The sequence below is a fragment of the Hydra vulgaris genome, chromosome 11, assembly GCF_038396675.1.
Source record: "Hydra vulgaris chromosome 11, alternate assembly HydraT2T_AEP".
Taxonomy (NCBI): domain Eukaryota; kingdom Metazoa; phylum Cnidaria; class Hydrozoa; order Anthoathecata; family Hydridae; genus Hydra; species Hydra vulgaris.
In genome coordinates this window covers 26992993-27016718 of record NC_088930.1, presented here as the reverse complement: position 1 = coordinate 27016718, position 23726 = coordinate 26992993, and the positions used below count along the sequence as shown (strand labels likewise).

The window sequence follows — 23726 nt, the reverse complement described above, 5'->3', positions numbered from 1 at the left end:
CTTTCATCTAGCATTTTCCAATTTGCTGAAATAACAAATTGGTACATAAATGGGTACAAGAATGGCGCTGCCATATGCTAACTTGTTATGGGTAGATAAGATGATAAAATTCGAACCCAGTTACCAATTCGATTTTTTTTTATAAGCATTATATTGATAATATTTTTTCAATTAATTTTTTGAATATGTCACTATATAAGGACAGATATGGGTGTATTCTTTATACTGAAAGCCAACAGCAGGGATTATCTTTTTCAGGATATTTCTGGAATTCCGGATTAACTTTTTGTTTTTCTGGATATCCAAAACGTTTTCCATATATACAAGTTTAGGTATATATTTTTGTGATATATTTGTTTTTTAAGCTTTCTCACTCATCACTCATACAAAATTAGGTTAAGTTTGAAAAAAACTTGGAAGCAAACCAGCTAAAAGCAAAATTTAGTGAAAATTCAAAGAAAATATATTCCGGATTTCTTCCGGAGATTTTACCCATTACTGTTTTCTGGATTTTTAAAATATAACCTGGATGTTTTATGCAACAGATACAATGAGCAATCTACATCACGAATTCAATCACCCTTACCATCTAAAGAAAAGTATTATATACTGCCAAGAGTTATTATTTAATAGAATTATATCAGAACAGGAAAATCTTTCTAAAGAACTGCTAGCCTTAGCGCAAATCTTTGTGTTACTCAGTGAAAAATATTAATTTGCAGTTTACTAAAGCTTTGCAATTTAGTCAAAATCAACTAATTAATAAACCCCCTGCAAATATAGATGTAGATATATTACCCATTGTGACTCCTTATTGTGATATTGGGAGAGATATCAATAAAATTGTTGTGAAGCATTGGCATATTATTAGAGATGAATAGGGATTCAGCAGAATTATTCCCATTGATAACCACACCCACCTATTTCAATACAGTATTGGTTAAAAATATTTTAATACATTCGGCCCATGAGTAATGTATACATACGAAGTTTAGACCATTTTGTATAAATTTTAGTTATTTGACGTTTGAATATATTACTAGTCTGTTAATTTTTAATATGTCATCATCTTTGCGTTGATTACACATCCATATCTATTTTACTGTTTTTATATATTATATGATATTTATTTACATACATTTACTGCACATTGGTTAGACATATCCCATATATACATTTAGGCCATTTTTTAGGCTCAACCCAATACTATTATTATATTATTACTGTTTATAAACTTTACTCTATACCATTATTACCTTATAATCGTTTTATAGGTTTTACCTTATACCACATATAATTACTACCTTAATCCTATACTACTATTGGATTTCCTGATTATTTTTGTAAGGTTAGAGTTCTATGATTAACTGTTGAACTATAAATTTCTCTGGAGCATGTTTTTAGCCAATAGAATTGCAAGTATTTTTTATTTGTTTGATGTCGCTAAGTCACTTTGTTGTTGTTAGCACTGCTATGTCTTCAATTAAGATCTTATTTTTCTTGATAGGAGTTTTATTTTCAGTTTCACCTCTGTCAGCTATGATAATAAACTGTTTACTTCTTAAAAAAATTTTTTTAAATTTAACTTATCAAATATGGTAAGATTTACCATATTCGATAAGTTCAAATATGGTTAATCTTACCATATTTTTACTTATCTATCTTTTAAAAATTTACTTATTTATCTTTTTACTTTTTAAATCCTAATGTTTTTTTACACTAAAAATTTTTTTTACACTATATATCATTGTTTATTATTGTTAAACTAATTAGATATACTTTTATGCATGTTTGTCTCTATATCCCCATTTTTTTCTAAAAATTATTGGTGTTGCCTAAATTTGGGAGGGGTGTGGGTGATCACCCACACCCCTCCCAAATTTAGGCAACACCAATAATTTTTAGAAAAAAATGAGGATATAGAGACAAACATGCATAAAAGTATTACGCAGCGAAATCTCGTAACAAGGCCTTATATATGTATGTGTGTGCGTATATAGGTATGTATGTATATGTTTATATGTATATATGTATATATGTATGTATATATATATATATATATATATATATATATATGTGTGTGTGTGTGTGTTTGTATATATATATATATATGTGTGTATGGGTATGCATTAAAAGTGCTGTGCAAAAGAAAGTAGCACCTAAAAAATTTAAAAAAAAAAGTACATTTAAATAAATATAAGTAAAAAGTATTAAGTTTTTGTTATATTAAACTAAGATATTGTTTGAAATAAAGCTATATTTATTTATTTTAGTTAATGATGTGTTAATAATATAATTTCAGTACTAATAAAATGTCAAAGATATCAATAAATGACAGAAATCACATCATTATTTTACATGAAGAGGGCTATAGTCAAGTTAAAATAGCCAAATGTATGAATTGTTTGCGAATCTCAATTCAAAAAATAGTTGAAAAATATAATGAAACTGGTGGTGTAGTAGATAAAAAGAAGTCTGGTCATCCTAAGAAGTTAAGCCTAGGTGATGAATAGTTTTTAAAAATAACAGCGCTATGAAATCGCAAGAAAGTAAGTGCAGAACTTGTTCAAGATCTTAAAAAAGCTAGTGGAACTTTAGTACATGCATCTACTGTGTGATGGTCTTTAATAAAATCTGGATTAAAAGGCTGTGTAGCTATTAAAAAACCTTTACTACGCAAAGGTAATAAAGAAAAAAGATTAAAGTTCGCCAGAGAGCACAAAGAGTGGCAGAAAAATCAATGGGGGAAGGTATTGTTTACAGACGAATCTAAATTTCCAATATTTGGGACGAATAGATGTCAGTATGTTATGCGAAGAATGGGAGAGGCATTGAAGGAGCCATGTCTAGCATGAACTATCAAACTTGTTGGAGGGACTATTCAAGTTTGGCGGTGTATTTCAATAAATAGGGTAGGGGATATTGTTAGAATAACAGAAAAGCTTACAGGTGAAAAAATATAAAAATATTTTGCATAATCATACTATACCTTCTGGACGACAACTGATCGAGGATTATTTTATCCTACAACAAGATAACGATCCCAAACATACTTGCAAATTAGTTAAAAGATATTTATATAATCTGGAAGAGGAGGGAGTGCTTCAAACCATACGTTGGCCTCCTCAGAGCCCTGATTTGAATATAATCGAACATGTTTGGGACTACTTAGACAGAAAGAAGATGAAAAGGTTGCTAAAGAATGTAAATAAGCTTTGGAATGTTATAAAAGAAGAATAGTATAATATCCCCATCTAATTTATTGAAAATCTGTATAAATATAAAAGTTATAAATAAAAGACTCCAAGATGTTATTGTAAATAAAGGTGGTCACACTAAATATTAATTAAGTTTCTATGTATACTATGTATAGTTATAAATTTAAGTGTTTTTAATAAAACTTGTATTATATTACACAATTTAATAAAAAATATGTTTGTACCTATATTTTTGTTTTTATTTCATTTTGTTTGACATTTTATCTTGAACATATTAAAATTCTCTTAGGTGGTACTTTCTTTTGCACAGTACTGTATATATGTATATATGTATATATATATATATATATATATATATATATATATATATATATATATATATATATATATATATATATATATATATATATATATATATATATATACACAGTGGTGGCTCGAAAAATTAGAGCCACTCAACATTTTTACAAATTTTCATATTCTGAAGCTGATTTTCCCTATATTTTGTAATGAGTTAAATTTACAACTATTTATTTTGGGAATATAGGATATAAATAATAGTAAATGACAAAAATATAGAAGTGTAACGTATATTTAGGAAAAATAAATAAGATATACAAAATATTGTACACAAATTCACTAATACTTAGTGTGGCTACCTTTTGCAGCAATTACGGCTTCAACTCTTCTGGTCATACTTTTGATGAGGTTTTGACAATTTTTTTTTATTTCCTCGCTGTGGTGCCAAACATTTATTAATTTTTCAATCAAATCTCTTTTATTTGTTATAAGATTTTTACTTATATCCCTCTTTAACAATTCCCATAAATTTTTTATGGGATTTAGGTTGGGCGAGTTTCCTGACCAGGGTAATACATGGATTTTTTCAGCCTCTAAAAACTTTGTTACAGTTTTTGCCTTATGGCATGGAGCAGAGTCGTGCTGGAAGGTAAAGTTCCCATTTGGATACCACTCCATCGCTTGAGGAATCATTCTTTCCTTCAAGACTTGGATGTACTGGTCCTGCCGCATTGTATTTTTTACAATGTATAACCTTCCAGTACCCTGGCTACTAATGACTGACCAGACCATAATTTTTAGCGGGTGCTTCACCCTCTCCACAAGACAATCTTCATTGAACATTTCACCTGTCCTTCTTCGGATGAAATTAGTTTTATCCATTAGAATTTCCAATGTGGATTCATCTGAGAAGCAAACCTAAAATTTTCAAAATTGGGTTAATATTTTTGATGAAATACTTATATTCTTTTTTTTTAATATGGTATTCGTTGAAATTTTAATGTGTTTATGAAGAGAAACTGAGTACTTACTCTTTCCCAATCATCATTGGTAAAATGGCAATGATTTTTAGCCCATTGGAGACGTTTATCCTTCATTGCCTGGGTGAGCCTTGGTTTTTTGGCTGGTCTACAGGCCTTAAACCCCTGCTCCGCCATTCTTCTCCGAAGTGTTGCAAGGGATATTGTTATACCTTCATTGTTTATGATTTCCTTAAGCACTTTTTTCGATTTTCTCCTATTTTCTATCACAATATCCCTTATTTTTCTTTCGGTGCGAGGCGTTGTAATTCGATTTCATCCACAATTTTTTCTTTTATTCAATTTTAGTGATTGATTATTGTCCAGTTTTCTTTTAATCCTATCAACTGTTGCTCTGGAAACATTCACACACTTGGCAATTTGCCTGTTGGAATGATTTCCACTCGACATATATCCTTGAATAAGCCCTAGTTTTGTGGGAGAAATATCTTTCTTTTTGCCCATACCTTAAAAACACCAATTATTTTAAAAAATAGCAAAATTTACCTAAATATGATAAAAAAGTTGTAAAATAATGATAACTTACTTGTAAATAGAATATATAATAAGTGTTGAATAGTAAAATAAACAAATTTTGGTGTAAAAATATAAAATCAACAAATAAAAACCGCCAAAAACACAACTATCGCCCAGTACAACACGTGCTAAAATGTTACATCTTCTGCAATAATGCAACTAACTTCACTCTAAACCGCTCAATAGTGTTGTCATTGTAAAAATATGTTCAAAACAAATGTGTGTGTGTGTGTGTGTACACGTATGTGTGTGTAAATATATACATATTTAATTACTTAGTCCTTGTTTTGTTTGTACACTATTTTATTTCATTGTCATTTAATTTTGTTGTTAATTTTATTATATTTTTAATGTTTATTATTCTGTATCAGCAACAACATCTATAGCTTAATCGGTTAGAGCGTCGGCCTGATAAACCATAAGTTCCTGGTTCTATTTCCGCTCTGAGCATATGATGTTAAGCTTCGTATTTTAATTTCATTTTTTTTTAGACCTTGCGTGTCGGTCATGAATTTCCATTATAAGTTAGAATTGAAATGAATAATTGAATTGGATAATGCTATAACAATATATAAAAAATATATAAAGAAGAAAGAGAAAACAGAGCAGGAATAAAAACTAATGCAAAGTTGACATTGAAAAGCTAAATTAAAAAGTCAAGATTGCAGAAAAAGCTATTTTAATGATGGAAAACAAGGTTACCAAGTGTATGAAACTTGCAGAGAGAAAAATGGTGCGAGTTATGTTAAGAAAAGTATTGGATTTAAAATTAAAAGTATTGAAACTAAACGAGATGTTGAGTTTATAGAAAAAAAATTTAAAAATTAAAGAAAATAAAATTAAACTGTTGAGCTGATATTTTATTAACAAATGATTTGGAACTTTATTTTAGTCTATCTTACTGTTTTTTTAGTGTGAAAAACAGTAAGATAGACTAAAATTTGTTAAACAATGGTGTTATGAAAGTCATTGTTTTTGTCGTCTTTTTTAATATCAAAAAATGGTATTATGAAAGTCCTTGTTTTTGTCGTCTTTGTTTCTGAATATACAATTCTCAATTAAGTATGTTATTTATAGTGTTGATGCTTTATTAATTTTTTTGAATTAAGTTGTAGTATTTAGATATAGAGTTTTAGATTACATACTTTTGTGTTCATAAGTACAGTGATTACAATATTTAAGTGCAATTGAATGGAATTCCATTCAATTGCACTTGAATGTGATGGAATTCCATTTGATTATGAATAAAATAAGTAACAAACTTAAGAAACTCTATTAAAAACTTATAGTGTTAGATTAGGAAAATAAATTTTTTTGTATTAAGTAGTTTATTAAACTATTTTTAATAAAGATTTTTTCATGTTATATTAATTAGAACTTATGTGATAAGAATTTTACATAACATTGAATTAATAAGAAACAGAAGATTTTAATTACATTTGTGAAAAGAACTTTCTTAACGGTAAAAATATATGAAATCATCCAAAAAAAAAAATTTTCGACACCCTTACGTCTCAGAATTTGTTTTTTTTTACACCACTTGCAGTCCATATCAAAAAAATAATAACTGTGAAAATTTTAGTTAAAAATACCAATGGGTTCCAGAGATATCGTCACTTGAAATAATGCTGACTCAGCATTTTAGTGATTTTCTGAAGCGACTACAAAGCAACTTTGACATACAGTATCTTCATAATGGCTTGGGGAAGTTTCCTAAAATTTGGTACTCTAATAGATTTTAACTTGAGAAATCCAAAAATAGCACTCTTAAGACTCGATTATCTCAAGAAATGCCTCATTTGTCCAATTTTGTTCAAAATTATTGACTTGTAAATTAGTGATTTTTGGAGGTAAAATAAAGACTGTGGCCCAAAATCCCGAGTAAAAAGTTTAATTGTATATCATTATTTCATCTTAGGTCTACTGAAAAAAATTAGATTCATCAATTGTCTCTCTAATACATGATCAAAATTTGCATTTAAAAATGGTGTCTTTTTGGAAAAATTTAAATTTTGTAACAAAAGCAATTAAAATATTTTTTAAAACATTTATTTGAATAAAACATCAAATAGTGTTATTTATTGACTAGTTTAGGATATTTATAGTCATGGGCCAAGGAAGACGCCCTCCTCTCCCACGGGAGGCCCCCACTCCGCCCCCCATCTCCCTAGATTTTTTTTTTTTTTTTTTTTTTTACATAAAATGAATAAATAATAGTTGATTGTTAAAATACATTTTAAAAACATATTTTTTCAGTTTAAGTTTGAGAAACAGTTTATTTGCGTTACTTTAAATCGATAAATACTTACCTCTTATTTCAAAGATCTTTTTACGATTTTAAGTCATAAATTTTAATGAAATAGCTACATAATGTTTGCTTTTTGGAATGATATTAAATATTTCAGTGCATGCATCAGTACTTATTTTTTTATAACTTATAGTATTTGGAGCAATTGGAATAAAATGATGATACATCCTTGTGCCAGGAACTGTCCTTCCACTTAAATATCTTTTTTCTAATTGTGCTCGTGTTTGATCAATTTCTTCTTTTGAAAATAACTTAGAATAAATTCCATTTATCTTGGCTTTACAAAAGGAGTAAATTAAATTATCATCTAAAAGCTGCCCAGTAGTTATTTGTTTTAGACTTTCTTGACATACTACTCTTTTAACAGTCCCACCAATACCATCACAGGGGGATTTACCATGACTGGTAGCAAAAAATACTCATTCAGCATTTAAATCAAAGTCTTTACTGTGATGACAAAGATTGATAAAATTTTTAAAATTTTTAAATTGTGCTGCACAACCATCGGAAAAGTATTTCACACTTGATACATCAGGTAGATTTTCTTTGATATATCTAGTTATATCTTCCTGAGTCTTGTAAATAACTCCTGTGTCATGATCAACATCTTCTGAAAGGTAACAAAAAGATTTATGTTTGAGAAGTTTGTTCTCTATAAAATAAAGTACAATTGTATAAAGTGAGCATTGACTTTTGCTCCAGTGATAACTTTGAACCTCATCCTGAACAACATATTGATAGTTTTCAGCAAAATCTCCTAAAATTAAGCATTCATTTTGGTTAAGATTTTCTTTACAGTTTTTTAAGTATCTACTTTGTGTTTTTGCAATATATGAATGAGTGGTAAGGTTGTCAATGCTGTCACATAATAAATCATTAAATTCATCTAGTGGCAATGACTGTGAAAGTAGTGTTGTACGATCGGTACTCTGCCATTGCTTAAATACTACATCTTCTTCATGCTCATGGTCCATAAACTCCTGCACTAAAAAACTTTTTAACACTTCAATACCAGGGCATTGGTTACATCGATGCAACATACATTCTGCATTTTCAAGAGAGCAAACAATTAAAACGCATTAGTTGTAATACACCATTTAGGTTTAAGAGTACAAAATTTTGACAAACTGACTTTGACGTTAAGGTAGTCTTTTTTAAATGCAACATGTAATTCATTAAGATTGAGTAGCAATAATCTTTTTTGAACATGTTGGTTTTTCTTAATACTTACATAATCTTTTTTTCCTGGCATCATTCTTGAAAATTCATCACTTTGATAAAAGTTAATCACTAAATTAACTGTTTCTGGTGAAAGTGGGTTTCCAGTTTTTTTTCCGGGTAATGATAGAATTCCATTCTCATTTTTAACTTTTCTTGCTGTTCGAACAAGATACTCAGACACTTCAAAGTAGCTTGATATCTTTTTACATGTCCATGATTTTGGTGCGAGTGTTAACATTTGCACCTTATGGCAATAAGAGTCAGTCTCTGAAATTTTATTTTTTATTTCATACATTAAAATGTCTAGATCATGGTCATTGTTAATGTTGTTGTTTAAAATGGGGCTTTTTATTTCTGTTGTTAAAAAAGTTTCTTTAATATTATATGCTAATGAGACCATTTTTGCAACTCTGTCAATAGTGTTCTCAAACTTTTGTTTTGCTACAGGCAATTCGCTGTGTTTTGAAAGACTTTTTAGTTTGACTGGTGAAATTCCAAGCAATTCTATAGTGGTATCTAACTTAATTTTTTTCTCACTTTTGGATTCCCATTCCTCCTGTGAATTTAAATCTTCATCAGTTTCTATTGCTTTTTTGTAACATTTACTGCAGAATTTCCAACCTGGGGTTACATAAACATTATTTTTTTGCAAATAGTTTGCCATGTCTATGGAAATCTTTATATTACCTAAAAAACAAATTTAGTTTTACGTGGTTAAAATAACTGAAATTATCAAACATTTTATAAATAATAAATTGTTTTCTTTTAATTTCCATATCAATTCTGTTGTAAATAAGGTAAGATTACCTTTTATAGCAATTTTTTTACTTTCCTTGTGTGTTCCAAAAGGATTGCAACACTTTGTAATTTTTCTCTCAAAATATTTTCCATAGAATTGCTCATGATAACAAATAATAAATCTTATTGAACTATATTTTTCCTTTAAATTTGCTCGCCATATTATTTCTTCTTGTTTTTCACAAGGAAGATCTTTAAATTGAACAAAACCTTGTTTTCTTGAAAATCCAGTTTTGTGGCAATGAATGTTAAGACTTTTTCCAATGTCACATTTCTCCATATTAATTATTTTTATTATTTATTACCTAACAAAATAATATAAAAACTATAAAATTAAAAGTAATTCTTTAAGAAAATACAAACAAGTAAATACCTTTAAAAAGAACAAAACAAAACTTATGTTTGTTTTTTATATAAAAGGAGGTTTTAAGTCACCAATTTGAAACAATGAAAATTTTTTTTTTTTCAAAATTAAAATTAAATTGTATGTTTTTGCATTATTTATTCATTTTATGCAAAAAAAAAAAAAAAAAATCTAGGGAGATAGGGGGAGGGGCGTAGGGGCCTCCCGTGGGAGGGGAGGGTATCTCCCTTGGCCCATGACTATAAATGTCCTAAACTAGTCAATAAATGACACTATTTGATGTTTTATTCAAATAAATGTTTTAAAAAATATTTTAATTGCTTTTGTTACAAAATTTAAATTTTTCCAAAAAGACACCATTTTTAAATGCAAATTTTGATCACGTATTAGAGAGACAATTGATGAATCTAATTTTTTTCAGTAGACCTAAGATGAAATAATGATATACAATTAAACTTTTTACTCGGAATTTTGGGCCACAGTCTTCATTTTACCTCCAAAAATCACTAATTTACAAGTCAATAATTTTAAACAAAATTGGATAAATGAGGCATTTCTTGAGATAATCAAGTCTTAAGAGTGCTATTTTTGGATTTCTCAAGTTAAAATCTATTAGAGTACCAAATTTTAGGAAATTTCCCCAAGCCATTATGAAGATACTGTATGTCAAAGTTGCTTTGTAGTCACTTCAGAAAATCACTAAAATGTTGAGTCAGCATTATTTCAAGTGACGATATCTCTGGAACCCATTGGTATTTTTAACTAAAATTTTCACAGTTATTAGTTTTTTGATATGGACTGCAAGTGGTGTAAAAATAAACAAATTCTGAGACGTAAGGGTGTCATGGTCTGGATGATTTCATATATTTTTACCCTTAAAGAAAAACATTTCTTCTTTCTCAAAAAAAAAAATGAAATTTTTAGTTTTAAGTAAGAAGAAGTCTTTTTGTTGTTTTTGGTTATTTTCGGTTACTTTCACACTTTTTCTATCTATGATGGTTTTATGCTTTTATTGAATTAATTTGCATATAATAAGAACAATTAATTCTTTATGAATTCTTTATTAATGCAATATCATTTTTTTAATTATCAAAATCATATTAAGTTTAAAGTTTTTAAATTAAAAAAAATTTATTTAGCAATCTGTTTTTTATCAAAAAATAAGTTAATTCTCAAATGTGATTAATGTTTTTACCAATAATTAATTATGATTTAATGTTAAAAAAATAAATGTCAAAACAATATCAAAAACAATTTAAATACTCCAAGAAGTGAAGGCTTTTGCTTAAAATAAACTGCTGAACACGTATGTGAAATTGCTGTATGTAAAATGCGAACAGCATAATGCTGCCTGAATTTTTAACATTCCATCAAAGATTTGAAAGAAATTGGACTTTTTATTTTATTTATTTGAATATATTTATATATATTTAATATTTATTAGAACTAGTGGCAAGCATTCAGAGTATTCATTCCAAAGAATCAATTCCACTTAACGATGACAGTTTGCAAGTGCATAGATTATGCATGGCACTTGAAAATATTTTTCGAGTTGGTGCTAAAGGTGCTTATTGTTTGATTATTTTTTTAATAAATTTTTTTTATTTGTTTTATATTTTTGTATACTTTAAAAGAAATATTCTTAAAATTAAGTCATAATTAAAAGATAAGGCACTGCATTATTATGTAAATTTCAAATTTGTTACCAGGTATTGCTTAATCGTAGATTAAAACTAAATATAAGCAAATATTTTACCAATTTTAAAAGTTTTTACTTTTAAAAATAATAGTATCTTAGAGAGAACACAAACTTACTTTTAAGCATGATTAAAAAAATTTAAAATAAAAAGAAAAATGGGTGATGAAGAAAGTGATCTGTCAGGTTTATCATCTGTTTTTAAAGGTTTGTTATTTTTTAGTTACTATAGTACTTTTAAATTTTATAAGAATAAAAAAGTTTTTTTTATTTGTTTTTTTATATGAGAGTATTTTCTTAATTGAAATTAAAGATTCAAATTCCACCAAATAAACAAATACATTTTATTGAGATATAAAGTTAGGTGAATAAAAAAAAGCAATTGCTCTGAGTAAAAGTAAGAACCTAAAAAGCAAATGCTTACAGCAAAATTGCTCAAAAATATGTGAATAAAGTTTTGCTTTTGATCATAAGCCATTGCTTCCACTATAGAGTAAATACTTTCTGCTGTCACCAATAGAAACAGTTTTTTTTACTTGTATGTTTAAAAATGGCTGCTTTTAGTGTAAATCAGACTGATAATAATGCTCACCAAAATAAAAATAATGATAACAAATGCAAAAATAAAATATTTATTAATATTTTATGTGAAATGCCAATTCTCCTTTCAAAAGAGTGAAGTTTCTGATATCAAAATAAAGAAAACATTTTTAAAAATGCAAGAATATCATGGCCTAATTAAATGCATTACCGGACTTGTTGCTTACAAGTCCAATAATTAGTAGGTCAGTTTTTATTTGCTTAAAGTTGTTATTTGCTTCAAAAGAATTATAACTATAGTTATTGGAATAAAAACAAACTTTTATATTTTTTATATTATTTGTTTGTCTTATAAACTGCCTAAAAAGTGCTGTGTAGTTATTTGCAGAAGCAGTTTAAAAAAGAAAAAAAATAACAATACTGAAGAGGGTTTTATAACAAAAATAATATTTAATTTTCCCTCAGACATATAGATTTATGCTCCTGATGAATCAAGTTTATTAACAGCAAAAAAAATTTAAAGCAACAAAAAATTAATTGGAAACCATCTAAATTCTCCAGAACATGTATTGATCATTTCGAATAAAAATTGACAAGTTTTACTTTCTTTTTTATCTTTACTTTCTACCCAACTTTAAGAAAGATTCCTACAGATTAACCTTATTATCATTCATTGTTAGATGAAACAGTGGTTTTCAAAAAACAAGATAAGATTTGTTCAATAAATGACTTGACAGAACAAATTTGTCCTCAAAATTTTTTATTTAAGAAAATAAATGTTTGGCATTATTTATTATCGTGTTATTGTTGAAAACATAACATCATGAACTAACATTGAAAGCATTAATGTTGATACCGATCTGCATGTGAAATTGTACAAAAAGGATATTTGATACCTCTTCCCCAATGGTTTTTATTAAAACAATAAGTGTACACTGACAAGTGTAAGCATGTTAGAAAATTTAGTTTTTTATATGAGAAATAATGTTAAAGAAAAATAAAAAAATATTTCATGTTAGCTTTATAGTTTTTATTATGAATCACATATCAGAGAGTTATATAGTGTAATGAACTTTGATTCTACAATATACCTCTTGACAAGCTTACAACTTGTTATTAGATGAATTCCCTTTTCCTTCGTTTTCATATTTAAAATCATTAACTCAAGGTGGAATCGAACCAATTATAGAATTGAAATATTTATTAAAAAAAGTAAAAATAAGCTCAGATTTAGTTTTGTTAATTGATAAAGTGCACTTGGAAAAAAGTGTTCGATATCGTGGTGATAAATTTTTTGGAAAAGATGAGAATGGATAATTTTCTTCAGGAGTTGTAGTTTTTATGTTGGTTGTTATTGAATGTTCTGTGTCTTTTGTTGTTAAAGCATATTCTGAAAGAAGTGTTTTTGGAAATTGGCTGATTGTCTAAAAAATCTTTTTTATGCTAGTTTTAAAATTCGTGCTATCATTACAGACAACCATTTAACCAATACATTTAAAAAAACTCATAAAAAAAGTACAATTCTACAAAAAAAACAATTTTTTGATATTGTACATATGGCATTTACTTTGCAAATCTTCCATAAAAACATTTAGGGAAACTTAGGCAGATGAGTGATGGAAGGTTTCTAGTTAGTTAGCATGAAGTTGAAAGTTCTGAAAAAATAATCAACATAAAATCTCTAATTAAAGAAACTCTGGCATTGAATACATGGTTTAATAATGAAGTACCAGCAAATGAACAATGCAAAAGAACTAGAAACAGCTTTACTTTTATTACAAAATTAAATAGAAAAATATGATTTATGTGAAAGTTAAAAGTAAAATGTTATTCATGTTGCTGGGCATAAATCAAAAAAAAGTTAAATCCAAATTTAAATGTTCTTCGTGTCAAGATCTTCTTCGAACTAACCAAGTATCTTCACTTTATATGGAAATAGTCTCAAAGGGAGGTTTAACTGAACCTAATTATTTCTAACATACTATGATATGTTTGCTCCTTATTTTGCATATTAAACATCTCTAAAGAACTGTTATTAACTAAATATAGTGACAAATTGAAAAGTTTAGCTCTAGCTGCACTTGAACTGTTTAAAAATAACATTTGTTTTATGTGTTCTGACCATTTAGAAGACAGTATATTTACACAACTGTTATTAATGTATTTAAAATAATGAACAATGAATTCAAAATAGAAAGATTCAAAAAGATGAAGTAGAAGCTGTCATCTTTTTCTAAAGCTAATTTATGGTGAAGTTTTGCTTTTGTATTTTGATTGATAAGTTATGTTTTTCCATAGCCGTATTTTCTTTGCTTATATATTTTATTGAAATATATTTGCTTGCTTTAATATTTGGTTAAAATTAGTTTTCATTATTAAAATTATGAAATTATATATATATATATATATATATATATATATATATATATATATATATATATATATATATATATATATATATATATATATATATATATATATATATACATATATATATACATATATATATACATATATATATATATATATATATATATATATATATATATATATATATATATATATATATATATATATATATATATATATATATATATATATATACATATATATATATATATATTAGGGGTGTCCACTATGCAAAATATTTTCAAAACCACCCAAATTGACTTTTTTCCCATTCTAGTGTTTGCGTTCAGTGCAAAAAAAAGTTTGACTTAATTTTAATGACTATTCTAGAGCCCCCTCAAAGCCCCTAAAGATAACCCCCAATTTCCTGTTTAACCCATTAGTGCCTGAGTTTTTTGTTACATTTTACGATTTATAGAGCGTCCCATTTTTGGGGATGCTAGGCACGAATGGGTTAAAACAGTAGCACATTTTTGCATTGATTACAAATTTCATAAACAAGCTAATTAATATTATGATATTGACACAATTTGATATGTAATATTGACTGTTATAATTATTTTGCTGTTTCCTGTTTTAGTTAAATAAATTAAAACTGAAATGTTGACAAGAAGTGGTAAAGTTGTAGAAACTGAACTCAAGTCTTTGCCAACCAGTTCCAGTTGTTTGTCAGACACAACCGACCAGCCTTCACCGTCGTCATCATCATCAACAACAAGGTCTGTTACTCGTGCCTCTACTAAGTTTTGGTTAATGGGACACCCATCACCATCAATAACTGGTTCCAAACTACCCGATTGCAGACAGGTTTTGAAATTTTTTCTTCTTTTACGACGCGATGAAGAAAATGTCCGAAATCATGTAAAAAATCAAGAAATTGGCTATATAGTAATCGACGCTGTTGTAACTTTCTGGAACATGACACGCATCAAGACAAAGAAAAGACAAAATTCGGTGTTACAGGCCTTCCCAGGAGAGGCGTGCGGTCGGTCGCTTTGAATGACCACGCATATATATATTTTTTGAGAGTCTGGCCACGGTTTTTTAGCATATATTAATGACGCATTTTTAAAAAGGCGCTGAGAAAACCTAACTAAATTGTCGTATTATTTTATTATTTTTATTCATAATTTATTCTTATTATTAATATAAAAATATGAACATAAAAATGAAATGTATATATATATATATTTATACTTATTTAATAAAAAATTTTTTTTCTTATTACAATTTTTTTTTTTCAAGTCTAGTAAACATAAAAAAAAAATTTATTTATTTATATTTATATTTTATTTATTTATATTATAATTATTTATAATATATTTTTAGGTGTTGATTTTTTCAGCAACGATATTTAAGACAAGTCGAAAAAATAAACAGAAAATGTGACCGAAAACTTTTTTAATCTATTTTGAAAAATATGCTCTGCCGACGCGGGATGCGAACCTGGCTCTCCGCGGCGCTATGTAATGTCTCAACCGAATGAGCTAAACGTTCATACCTCTATCTAGAACCTTGTAGATAATAATTCTTCTAGAACTTAGAAGTTATTTTTTGTAGAAAGACATACTTATGTGAAAAAATTTAAAATTAGAAAAAAAAATATGTAAAATAAAAAAAAAAAAAATTTATAAAGTTATAAAAAAAAAAAATTCAAAGAAAAAATATATATATATATATTATTTTTATGTTATTGTTTCCTTATTAATGAAAATAATAAATTATTAAGAAAATTACAAAATAATACATTGAATTTAATTTGATTTTTTCAGCGCCTTTTTAAAAATGCGTTATTTTTAATATATGCTAAATAAGCGTGGCCGAGTTATCCAAAAAAAAATAAATATCCGTGTTCACTCAAGGCGTGCGACCGCACGCCTCTCCTGGGAAGGCCTGGTGTTAGATCTTATGTGTCTCTGGAATGAGTGGAACCGCTTGTTGAAGAACAAGAATCGCGAAAGTGATGCTGGCGGAAAACGTGTTAACTTCTTGGCCAAGTTAGATATTGGATATTGGATCACCTGATGCCATACAGGAAATCATGAAATCCAGGCTACTGACTGCCCAAAAGAAAGATGATGATGTTGCATTCTATTTAGATAAAAAAAAAGACAGAAAGGCGACCATGGACGGGATGACAAAATCTTTGAGATTAAAGCAAAAATGAAAGAAGTCAGATATAATTGGAAAATCATACTTAGAGATGAAGAAAAAGAAAGAGTAGAAAAAGAAGGTAGACAGGATGATCAGGATGATGAGGACATGAAAGTTAATGACGAAGAACAGAATATTAATGAAAATATTGCTGTTGTTCAAGTAGATATCGGTTTAGGGTGGGACTTGAATTATGAACCTCCAATGTATAGGCGATCAGAATTTGTTACTTTTCACCTCCCCAAAAGAATTATGCAATGCGAGGAAATCACTTCTGCAGCAGACAGGCTGAAATTGTCTGATAATAAAACAACTATGATTGTGTCTGCTGTAATTAAAGCTGCTGGTGGAAACTTGGACGATTTTGATATCTCCAGATCGACATCTCGTCGAAGTAGAATGTTAAATCAACAGAGGATTGCTGAGAGTGTTATAGATAATGTGAGGCTCAACCCACCCCAGTTTGGTGCCCTTCACATGGGACGAAAAATTGCTAAAAGACATACTAGTTGTGCAACATGAACAGTTAGCTGTGCTTGTGTCGGGTGCTTCAGAATACATTGAGGGAAAATTGCTTGGTGTTCCCGTTCTCGTTGATTCGAAAGGAGAGACTCAAGCAACTGCAACATTGGATCTCCTAGAAGCTTGGGATCTAAGCGACAATGTTGTGGCATTGGTATTTGATACCACTGCCAGTAATAGTGGCATCCACAATGGTGCTGCTAAATTGATTGAAGAAAACTTAGGTCGAAAACTTCTCTATCTTGCCTGTCGACATCACATTTTTGAAATCTTTGTCGGAGCAGTTTGGAAGAAATTATTTGGAAACATTTTTGATCCAGAGAATAAATTCTTTGGTGAATTTAAAACTGCTTGGCCAGCATTGGGTAAACAGTTGCCAATCGAAAATTTAGCTGTTGAAGGCACCTGGTTGCAAAACCTCAAAGAACAGACCATACAGCATTTGACACATCTACTTGCTAAGGAGGATGCTACAACATTTCCAAGAGATGACTATCGTGAATGTGCTGAGAACACACTGATCATCTTTTGGCAAACTCCACCGCGGGGTGTACACTTTCTTAAACCAGGAGCTATCCACCAAGCTCGGTGGATGGCATGTAACATTTATGCGAACAAAATGTTCATGTTTTCTAAACAATTGCCTTATGATCAGAGGATGACGACCAAACTTTTTAGAATGAACAGTTATCTTTCTCTTTTCCACACACCAGCTTGGACAAAAGCTAGCATTGGTGCTGATGCACCTATGAATGACCTGCAATTCATCCACGACATGATGGACTACAAAGAAATAGGCAAGGAAGTTGCTGATGTCATTCTTTCTAAAATAACCAATCACCGATGGTATTTGACAGAAGAGGTAGTTCCATTTGCTTTCTTCAGCCAACATGTTAGTTCCACTGTGAAAAAAAAATGGCAGCCAAACTATTGGAAATTCCAGTACCCGAAAATTTTTGTCTTGGTAAGCCAGTTTTTCGTCAAATCACTCGTCAAACAGGTTTGTCAAATCTTCTGGGACCTGAATCTCTCTCATTGTTCAGCATTCTTGGCATCAATACAGATTGGCTTGCTAAACCAATTGAACAGTGGACAGAGCAACCAGGATACAAAGAAGCTGAAAAATTTGTTCGTACGGTAAAAGTTGTAAATGATAACGCAGAAAGAAGAGTTAAACTGATTTCAGAATGTGCCACCATCACAACCAGTGATCCAGAACAAAGAGAATGGTTGCTGCAGGCTGTTGAAAATCACAGGCAGCAATATCCTGATTTTGGCAAAAAAACTCTTGGACAATGAAACAACATTAATAACATTCAGAAAGACAGTGTTAATTTTAGTTTTGGGGTTCCCGTCTGATACTTTGACTAATAACTGTTAACCAAAAATGCAGAACTAGCTTGGTTAAACTGGATAATTTAACATATATTATGCAAGCTGCTCTTGTTTGGCTTGATTTCTGTGGTTTAATTTCTAAATACTTGAAAAATGAGATTAACCATAATTATTTCTCTGTGTTTTAACTAAAAAAGATACTGTTTTAAACAGGAAATTGGGGCATGTTTTTAGGGGCTCTGAGGGGGCTCTAGAATAGTTATTAAAATTTGATAAAAGATTTTTTTACATTGTACACAAACACTAGAATGGGAAAAAAATTCAATTTGGGTGGTTTTGAAAGTTTTTTGCATAGTGGACACCCTAAATATATATATATATATAAATATATATATATATATATATAAATATATATATATATAAATATATATATATAATATATATATATATATATATATATATATATATACATATATATATATATATATATATATATATATATATATATATATATATATATATATATATATATATATATATATATATATATATATATATATATATATGTATATATATATATATATATATATATATATATATATATTTAGGGTGTTCACTATGCAAAAAACTTTCAAAACCACCCAAATTGAATTTATATATATATATATATATATATATATATATATATATATATATATATATATATATATCAGGGTGTTAGCCAGCCTGATGACACCGCATATAACGCGGTTTCCCACTTGATTTAAAATTCCCAAAGGTTCCTAAGATCATGGTTAAAAAAAAAATCAAATCAGTTTCAGATTTAAAGTGTTGCGCCAGACGATTAAAAAACGCAATTAGTACGCACGACAAGGAAATGAATTAAGTTAATGAATTAAGAATTAAGATCAATTTTTTAATGTGAAAAAACGTGTTGTCATTAACAAGCAAGATCATTCAAAAGTTGAAAATAAATTTATATTTAATTTTTAATGACGTCAGTTATTCTCCAGTTAAAATTGTTCAATACGTTTAATAAATTATTTCATTAATTTATTTTTGTTATTTAAAAAATCTTTATTCACATTCTTGCTGTTTATCTTATGTTAGGAAAGTTACAAATAAAATTTGCATATTAATTAATATCATAATTTAAAATAAGTTAATAACGTTTTTATTTTAAAAGATATATTAATAATTTCGGTAAAATAAGTTAGCTGGTAAAGTAAACTGAAAATAACAACAAAAAAATAAAAAATAAAACATGCAATGAAGCGTATTATACATTTTATATTTGCTTAAAACATAAACGAAGATAAATAAATATTATTATAATATTATTAATTATTAACAATATTTACAATAATTAAAAATTTTTTTTTTTAAATACAAAATTTAAGTAGATATTTAATGTATATCTGTAAATTGAAAAAAAAAAAAAAAATTAGTTTTTGTATTTAAATATATTTTTTTACTTAAATACCTAATTTACTAGATATTTAAATATGCCGAATAAATTTAGTTGATGCCCTCATTTTAAAATACTATAGCGTTTGTGTGATATTTTGTTGACTACGACATATTTCCGTTAAATGATCAGGTCTGTGAATCATGAAAATTCGAAAAAAAAAATAACATCTACAGCTTTTGTTTGGACATAATACGCTTATAAAATCATGCTAATTTCAAATAAATAAGTTCGAATAATTTGTAAATCGCCAACCAATAATAATTTGGCGAGCCAACCAAGTTTTTCAATTAAAAGTTATTAAAATTTTGAAAACTTTAATTTAACTTTCATTTAAAAGCTATCGATTTAAATAAATTAAATAATAAACTTTTGAATGTATCTATGATAAAAATTGTAATATAAAATATAATGAACAATAATACGATTACCTATGTAAGAAAGTCAAGAAAATTTTTTTAAATATTTTTAAATTTTTATTTATAAAATGCTAAAGTATTTAAAAACTGAAACATTCAAAATCTTTCCGTATAATTAGGGTTGCCAACGCCTGGATTTTACGAAAATTAAAATTTTACGGATTTTCAAAACCTGTAACAATTTTTTTTTAGTGTTTTCCTTCGTAAAAGCCGTAAAATTCTGGCATTCCTACGTATAACGTATAGTGTTTTTTATTGACTGTCGTTAATTAAAAAGTTGTTTTAGCAAGTTAAAAAGTTACAAGAGGATCTTGGAAATCGTCAAAAATGTTTTGTTAAAAATTAAATACTATTTAGCATTTTTTTTACATTTAAATTTAAAAATGAAAATAAAAATAACAGAAGACAATATAAGTAACTAATTGTTTAAACCTTTTAGAACTGTATTTAAAAGCGATGTACGCAATTAAAATAGATCAAAGTTTCAATGAATAAATTTATTAATTCATTCATTAAAAAAATTGCAAACAAATGTCTTTTGTTCTTGTTTTCTCTCTACAATTTTAAACAAAGGAGATAAGCGATTTAAAAATGAAAACTGACGAAGATTGCTCAAAATGAAATAAGTTGAATAATTAGAATTAAACATTTATAAAATATAAAAATGTTCCTGAAATATAAAATAGAAAAATATTCCCATGAGTAACCCAGCAAAAATAGAAAATTTTTATTGAAACTTAATTGTTTCTAAAAAATTGTATCTACTTTTTTAAATGTCAGAATGTAGTGCCCTTTTTTTTTTTTTTGGTGGCACCTAAATTCCCGATTTCGCTAAAATGCTGTATGAATTTTTTTCCTGGCTAACACCCTGTATATATATATATATATATATATATATATATATATATATATATATATATATATATATATATATATATATATATATATATTATATATATATATATATATAAGTATATATATATATATATATATATATATATAAGTATATATATATATATATATATATATATATATATATATATATATATATATATATATATATATATATATATATATATATATATATATATATATATATTAGGGTTGGCAAAAATTATAAAAATTACACCTGGCTGCATGAAATGTTGTTCCTTAACATACTGAAAGTATTATTTAAAAAAAAAAGTGTAATAGGATGATTCTGAGTACTGCCGAATTTGACATAAAAAATCGCATTTTTATGCTGAAATATCGTCCCAAAAAAATTGAGTGTCAGGAAGTAAGAAGGGGATGATATATATTTTGCATCAACTCTAAATATTTAAGATACTATTTAATTATCAAAAATATATTTTACTTTTTTATTCATTCATACTTGTGGCTGGATAGCTCAGTTGTTTAGAGTGTCAAACGAAAAGTTAAAATGTGGACTGTTGTACGATACGGGTTCAAATCCTGCCACCGCCAACTCAGCGCTTGAGTAGTACTTCTGTATACAAAAATGTTGGTCAATAACGAACGGTACTTTGGATTAGGATTAATGACCATTTGTGGCTATTCCTATGCTAAGCCAACAATATCTTTGGATAAAAACATTGTATAGGAAAATGTGGCTTGAAAATTCAAATAAATAAAATTAAAAAAAAAAAAAAAATTTTTCACAGTTGCATAACAAGAGATACAATTGTTAAAATAGTTTGAATTTGTATTATTAATGTATATGGCTAATATAAACCACTACCAGTGCGGTAGTGGTATAATGGTAGAGGGCTCCCTTGTTAGCAAAAAGTTCTGAGCTCCATCCCATTCATCCAAAGGCCGAGGAGACCATTATAGTGGTCTCCTTGGCCTTTGGGAGAATTCATTAAATAAAAAAATATATAAAAGTATTAGAATGTAAATCGTGTTGATTTTTAAAACAAATGGAAAAATTAAATATTTATTGGAACAATAAGTTTTTAATTACATTATTAAGTAATTTAATCCATAAAAACTTTGTGTTTTACTTTTTACTTTTTTAAGCAGTGCTCGAAAAGGGAAAAAAACATAATGGGGTGATTTTCAGTATTATCAAAAGACACCCTTATCAAAGCTATAAATATATATACTTTAAAAGGTCACCTCGTTCTTTCTTACTTGGAGTGCTAGTTTTAAGCATTTAGTAATGGCTATTGTTTGATGAAAAAACAGCAGAAAAACAATTTAAAAAAACAGTACAGTAAAACACAAAATATAGTAAACACCACATGGTAAATTAGTATTCCAGTTCTCTTGTGTTAACAGGAGATAAAAATGTGTTTAAAAATAATGATTGCATAAGAATTAAACTTTAAAAAGTGTAAAAAAAGAGAATTACAACTACCCAAACAATAAATTTTTTTAATTGAATCTACTCTCCCTAGCTATTTAACTTTTCCCTACAATTAGATAGGGGAGAGTAGAATTGGTTAAAAACAATTAGCTAAAAAATCAGCATAGTATTTAGTCTTACTCAGCATTTCAAACATGTTTTTTGAAAAAATACACTGCATTGGAAAGTCATTGCAAAAGAAATTTCCTATGGTATGGTAAAGTTTTATATGCATTTTTCTTATTATTATCTTAATAAAATCTTTTAAGTAGATCTCTTGTTGTAAGATGTTTTTTTAAATCTAAGACGGTGGTATTTATGTAAAACATAAATTATAATAAAAGTATCATATGCTTATAAGAAAAGAAAAAAAAAACCTATTGCGGCATGCATGTCTTGCCTTTGTTTGTTTACATGAAGAACAATAGAAATACGCAATTTGTAAGTATTTACTCGAATAAATTAAAAAACGAAACAGATGAAATGGAAGTTTTGTGTTTTTATTCAATTAATTCAGAATAAAAATGAAATTCGGCAGAACTAAGAGCTACATAAACACTTTCATAACAAAAAATGATTTTTATAGTAAAAGGAACAATATTTTATGCAGCCATCAGTAAAACTTATTAATTGAAAAATTTATGTGGTTCTTTGGCTTGCCCTAATATATATATATATATATATATATATATATATATATATATATATATATATATATATATATATATATATATATATATATATATAATAATAATAATAATAATATTAATAATAATAATAATAATAATAATAATAATATTAAATTACCAGTAAAAAGGGCTACAGAAAGTGTCACTAAAGCCACACTATATTAGGAAAAGTACCCTTTTTTCTAAAAAACAAGCTACACCGTTTTCTAATATTGTGTAACCCTAATCTTCCATCATTGATAGTATATATATAAAATTTATATATACATATATATTTATATGTACATATATATACATACATACAGTATCGGACATAAAGGAAGCAACAGTCTTAATTTGTTAGATTAAATGAATAAGATTAGTATATTGTCAGCTATTT

The 23726-nt window shown here is 27.4% G+C and overlaps 2 protein-coding genes across 3 annotated transcripts in view; one reads left to right on the top strand and one right to left on the bottom strand.

The window, feature by feature from the left end:
- The window catches only part of LOC101238654 (FYVE and coiled-coil domain-containing protein 1), a 122017-nt gene that overhangs the window by 7996 nt on the left and 90295 nt on the right, over positions 1-23726 (top strand). For both annotated transcript variants that reach the window (XM_065810622.1, XM_065810623.1), the window contains exon 3: positions 11210-11329. In XM_065810622.1, coding sequence (XP_065666694.1) covers positions 11210-11329 — 120 coding nt within the window. The remainder of the gene's footprint in view (positions 1-11209; positions 11330-23726) is intronic.
- LOC136087436 (uncharacterized) lies at positions 7253-9681 on the bottom strand. Its single transcript, XM_065810207.1, has 2 exons — positions 9411-9681; positions 7253-9290 (listed from the first exon to the last, which is right to left on the bottom strand). Exons 1-2 carry the CDS (start codon positions 9679-9681, stop codon positions 8452-8454), a joined length of 1110 nt encoding a protein of 369 aa, XP_065666279.1. The 3' UTR covers positions 7253-8451.